This window comes from Pinus tabuliformis, chromosome J (assembly GCF_031772625.1).
Source record: "Pinus tabuliformis cultivar Carrire ecotype Pingquan chromosome J, CPIR1, whole genome shotgun sequence".
In the NCBI taxonomy this organism is placed as follows: Eukaryota; Viridiplantae; Streptophyta; class Pinopsida; order Pinales; family Pinaceae; genus Pinus; species Pinus tabuliformis.
The window spans coordinates 1,555,756,905-1,555,762,127 of record NC_142295.1 but is presented as its reverse complement, the minus strand read 5'-3'; the positions used below and the strand labels follow the sequence as shown (position 1 = coordinate 1,555,762,127).

General features: G+C 37.9%; 1 protein-coding gene across 1 annotated transcript; it reads left to right on the top strand.

Annotated features, from left to right (window-relative positions):
- The first annotated feature begins 483 nt into the window (after window positions 1–483).
- On the top strand, window positions 484–4,670 carry LOC149233435 (vacuolar lysine transporter YPQ1-like). The gene is made up of 7 exons (XM_089379753.1): window positions 484–1,261; window positions 2,159–2,266; window positions 2,487–2,649; window positions 2,796–3,483; window positions 3,721–3,879; window positions 4,075–4,153; window positions 4,352–4,670. Exons 1-7 carry the CDS (start codon window positions 1,028–1,030, stop codon window positions 4,415–4,417), a joined length of 1,497 nt encoding a protein of 498 aa, XP_089235879.1. The 5' UTR covers window positions 484–1,027; the 3' UTR covers window positions 4,418–4,670.
- Window positions 4,671–5,223: the final 553 nt, after the last annotated feature.

The window sequence follows — 5,223 nt, the reverse complement described above, 5'->3', positions numbered from 1 at the left end:
ATAAAGAAAGAGGTTCATTAATATAAACACTTTCAAGAATTTCAAAATGAAAAAGAAAATCTTTTATTACTGATTTGTGAAGGAAACTCACACAGGTTTGTGTAACTATAACTAACTATCTTATTTTAGACATGGTCAGATCACATTGATTTGTAAATAGATTCCAAACCTCAAAACTCTAGAGACCAAAATTAATGATTGGCTTATTTTTTAATTATGTGATACCCCACCACAGCTGACTACCATGTTCGGACTCGGGATATGGCCGGTGAATAAGATACTAGTCAACATCATAATCAGATCGAATCCATTATCACACCAACATCCTTATACAATCCAATCCATTATTACACCGAGAATAGTGTGCAATTCGCTGATGCAAAAAAAAACAAATAACGGAAGGGGGACAATAATTGCATTGTATGGCTTGCCGTTATGAGAGTGTAAGGGTCGGAGGATCTTCAGACTCAAGTTTGTCATTGGCTGGTTTCATGAAGGGGCGGCTGATGGCCTCGGAACGGGGTAGCTCTTTGTAAGGGGTGGCCACGGATATTCCATTCCGGTTGCTAGTTATGCACTTTTGTTTCAAACCATCCACATCTCGGCGGGCACATGTCACGATCTTTATGGAGTCACTGAGTTTGTCACGTAATTATTGAGGATTCAATAGGATTCCTTTATGGAGTCAGTGAGTTTGTCACGTAATTATTGAGGATTCAATAGGATTTCTTGCAGACAATCTTGATTTCTCAGCCCATTCGGTTCTCTTTGTCTCTATCTATAAATAACCAGCAGAGATGGAGAGATCGAAGGGTGGTACTAGGACGCATTGAATCCCCAAAAGCTGCGTAATCAGGGCTCTGCAAACACCTGGCATGAATCGCTGGAATTTCTCTCCTTGTTTACAGAAAACCAGCGAAGTTGAAGTTTAGCAGATACGCAGACCCACTCCGCCATCTTGTGGGAAGAAGGAATCCCCGGGCTAAGTTTCTCTTCCTCGATCTGCTTTGCTTTTGAGGGGTTGGATATGTTTAGTGGGAATGGATTGGATGCGATTTCAATGTGCATGCCCCTTGCGAATGAATGGATTCAGAAATGGTTCCAAGAGTGTATTTACACCCCATGGGAAATGGCGGGGTTCTACATCGGCCTCTCTTCGGTTATGTTCTGGATTGTGGCCCAGGTGCCTCAGTTTATGAGCAATTTCTCCAGGCAGAGCGCCGATGCTCTGTCGCCCTGGTTCCTTCTTCAATGGCTTGCAGTAAGTATTTATTTCTTCACCTAGAAGCCTTTTGTCTTGATATGAATCCCCCTTTTGTATCTTTCATGGAGTTCCTTCACTCATTGTCTCCAATGATGGTTATGTGCTTTCTTAATTTTCACATCAAGTCTCTATGTGAGATATTTCCGTCTTCCCTGTAAGCGCTGATCTATTTTTTCTTGCACATAGCCAAAATACCATCTGGGTATGGCTTGTCCTCTGTCTTTAGGCCATATAGAGGTAGATTAAAGGGCTCTATTGCTGACCACCATGACTATGTGGAAAATTTCTTTAAGGGCTGATATGCAGAGTGCCCGGTTTTACCAGAATCGCAGTGGAAATTGTAAACAGATAAACTGTGATGATTAAAGAAAGTTGGACCTTCCACGCCACAATGAAAATCTGGGTTCTCAAGTTTTATTTAATTTCTTAAATATTTTACAGTTGCTTGTCATAAATAGGGTCATTTAACCAGGGGCTTCAGATTAAAGATTTCTGAGTCTTGCTTCTAAAATAAAATCTGTCATTGCTAAGACTGGCAACGCGCAAAAGTTCACAAAGGGGAGACGAAGAAGAAACACAGGAACCCTTAAATATTTTCGTTGATTGACCTAAATATGGTTATTTAATTAGGGCAGTTCAAAGATTTAAATGCTCCTTTCTAAAATAAAAGCTGTCATGATTAAAACTTGAAGAGAGCAATTTGTATAAAGTAGGTCACACGTCTGGAGATCACTGTAATTTCCACCAGCTAGAAATAATTATTGGCAAAAGGTTATAATGCCTACATAGTTTGAAGAATCGTCTTCTCTGTCGTTTGTTCTGTGAATTTTAGTATTTCAATTGTTAATTGTATTAATATATATTCTGATATTCTTTTGCATTGTCTGATTCTAGGGGGATTCATGTAATTTTATTGGCTGTCTTCTGACTGGTGATCAACTTGTAACAGAAACCATTACAGCAGCCTATTTTATTTTTTCAGATATTGTTATCTTGTCTCAGGTAAAGCCTACAAGGAATTTATCCAATTCTGTTCTGTCTTATAGTAGTAAGCATATTGTTTTCCTGGGGTTTCATTCTTTTCTTTAGATTTCCGCTGGTGCTTTTCATGGAATATTGTCCTTCTCCGGCTGTCATCTTTGTTTTTATGGCCATTTATAGATGTTTAAATGTACCGTGCTTCATCTTATGATGACCGGAACCATGGCTGTTGTTCTGGCAGTACGTGTACTATGGTCACAAGGGGCGCAGCAAGCAAATTGGAGCATACGCGTCCGATTCAGATGATTCATTGCACAAGCCGCCTAATGGATATTATGAAGCTCTTCAAAATGGCACAGCCTCACAGTTAGATAAAATATTAGGGGATTCAACTGCTGAAACAGGTTTGATATCATTATATAAAACCAAAACTTGTTCGACCAAATTTACATTGAGAAGACAAATAAAGATCTGGCGTCTTTACCCAAAGAGTAGCGTGCAAAAATATGATTTTCGCACATCATTACTAATTGCATAATTTTTTATTCAGGTATTAAGACCAAAAGTGATGCATGTGAGTTTTGCCGTCATGAAACAAATCCAGATATGCAGGGATCCTCTACTCAAATATGTGTAAAGGGACCCAAAACTTTCACAACTACAGATTCTCAAAAAGTAAGTTCTGGTATGTACCAGACAATAGTAACGAATACAGATCATTCAATACCTGAAGACAGGAGTAGTTCTAGACATTGTTCCTGTGCCATAGGCAGGGTGGATCATCTGCGGGGGAATGCAGCATGTTCTTCACGGTCCATTGGTTTGCAGAAGCATGGACAGGATTGCTGTTTTTCAAGTAAGAAAGGGGATAATTTGCAAAGAGTTGTTATGCAATATGGCCTAGAATACAATATCCCTTCTACAGTGAAGTCCTCCAAAAGGCATATGCTGAGTTCAGGGAAAAATGGTGGGAATGCATCTTCACATGTAAGGAAATCCCGTGCCAAAGTTGCCTTTTGCTTTACTGGTCTGCTAATCTTGGGGACCTGGAGTTGTCATTCTTTGTTGGGTGACCCTAGCTTTGAAGGAAACAGTCTGCCAAATGGGAACACTGTTATTTCTTTAGGGAGAAGAAGCTTGAAGGAGGTGCATCAAGCGGATCAATCATTTCCAGAGAGGTTACTGGGAGAAAGTGGTTCCGCGCCACTGTGGGCAAGAGATATTGGACGACTGATTGGGTAGGCGCTTTCTCCTTAATTCTCTCAAAAAATTGTTGATTCATCATTGCAATTTTTTTGTGACTATACAGTAAGTAATTTTTAGAGGAGACATTCTACTCGCTTAAATGATATCAGGCAGAACTTGGTTGAGGATAAATGGGGAATCTTTTTTCAAAGTGCTCATATTGGCCTGAGGCAATAGTTTTCCGAAAGACTTGTTTAAAACTTAGCTGAGTTTTGTGGTACCCTTGGCAGATGGATCTCTTCGGCCTTATATTTAAGTTCACGAATGTCACAACTGCTGAAAAACAGATCAAGAAAATCAGCTGAGGGCTTGTCATTGGGAATGGTAGGCTGTGCAATGATGGCAAATCTCACATATGGATTGGCTATCTTGATGCTTACAAAATCATGGTATTCATATCAACTCCTGGCTTATTTGCATTAATCTTACAAAAAACTCTTAAGCTATCGGTGGATGTTGAGTCTCCTTTTATAATTTTTCTATGTATAGTGCTAAAAAGGATTATTTTTTCCAAGAAGTTCTATGAAGTTAATATTCTCATACAGTTTCCATAATAAATTTTATGTTTCCTGGTTTTGTTTCAGGGGAGGCTTAGTTGGAAAGGCGCCTTGGTTGGTTGGAAGTTTAGGGACAGTTTCTTTGGACTTCACCATTTTTATACAGGTCAGTCAGAATTCTCCAAATGTCTTCACCCTCAGATTTTGAGTTTTACAAGGGTGGAAATTAAACTGTCTGGCATTGCCAGCCATTTTATGCGCACATATTTTTTATTGCAAATTTGGTATGGGAAAAATGAGAATATTTGGGTTGACATGGTATAATCTCTGATTTATTATGTTTTTCTTTTTGTTTGTGATTCAGGCCTATTATTTCAAATACCGCTATGGGAAGATTACAATAGATGAGTGTAATCCACTTTTGGCGTAAGTTTCCAATGGAATTAAGATATCACCCATGCTCATGTTATAGAATTGAGTAGTGGGTTTATTCAAACATCAATCTTACCAAGGAATTTCATACCTCGTGAAATTCCTAGTTTAGGAGGGCAATTGTTTTGTATGTACATTAGCTGTAAATATTAATGTGATCTTGAAAATGGAATTGGTAAGCATTGGCATTGAATAGTTTATGAATATATTTTATAGTTCAGGTTAAATGGAATTCTTAGTTTATCTCAGAACTTCGTTTAGCTTCTTAGCCATGGGATTAGAACTTCTCTTACAAACACATTTAAAAAAAAAAATTAAGTTGTTTATCCAGTTTGGAAATTGATAACATAATTTTCATTCCAAATACATTTATGGATAATAGCGTGCATTTCATTCCAAAATTTATTTTAATTTGGTTCAAAATCGATCTCCTTACAAATCATTACTAGAAGAGTTTGATCCCCTTAAAATTCTATGGATAAATGTTACCAAGGATATTTTATTTGTATTTTATTTTAATGGAAATTCTTTCATTACAATGCATATCGAAGTACGTTCTGGTGTGTGGGATAAACCTGGTATGCTTCCAAACAATATAACTTAAGCAAGATAGGCCTTCTAGAGCCTACGAGACTTTTAAAAGAAAAACTCAGTTTGCTCAGCAATAATCTTGTTGAAAGTTTCCTAGCCTTATCTTTTCGGAAATAGTGCTCAGAGGACGGCAACTAGCTTTTCACTTAATCCCAATTGCTTCTTTTTCAATTACAACCTCTTGATTGAGAAAGGGCAATTAGGGCATAGATG

Bases quoted from the DNA above. Each gene is read 5' to 3' on its own strand.
- LOC149233435 (XM_089379753.1), top strand. From the start codon at position 1,028: ATGTTTAGTGGGAATGGATTGGATGCGATTTCAATGTGCATGCCCCTT. The intron at 2,650-2,795 runs GTTTGATATCAT...TTTTTTATTCAG, and splicing joins GGATTCAACTGCTGAAACAG to GTATTAAGACCAAAAGTGAT. The intron at 3,880-4,074 runs GTATTCATATCA...GTTTTGTTTCAG, and splicing joins TTGATGCTTACAAAATCATG to GGGAGGCTTAGTTGGAAAGG.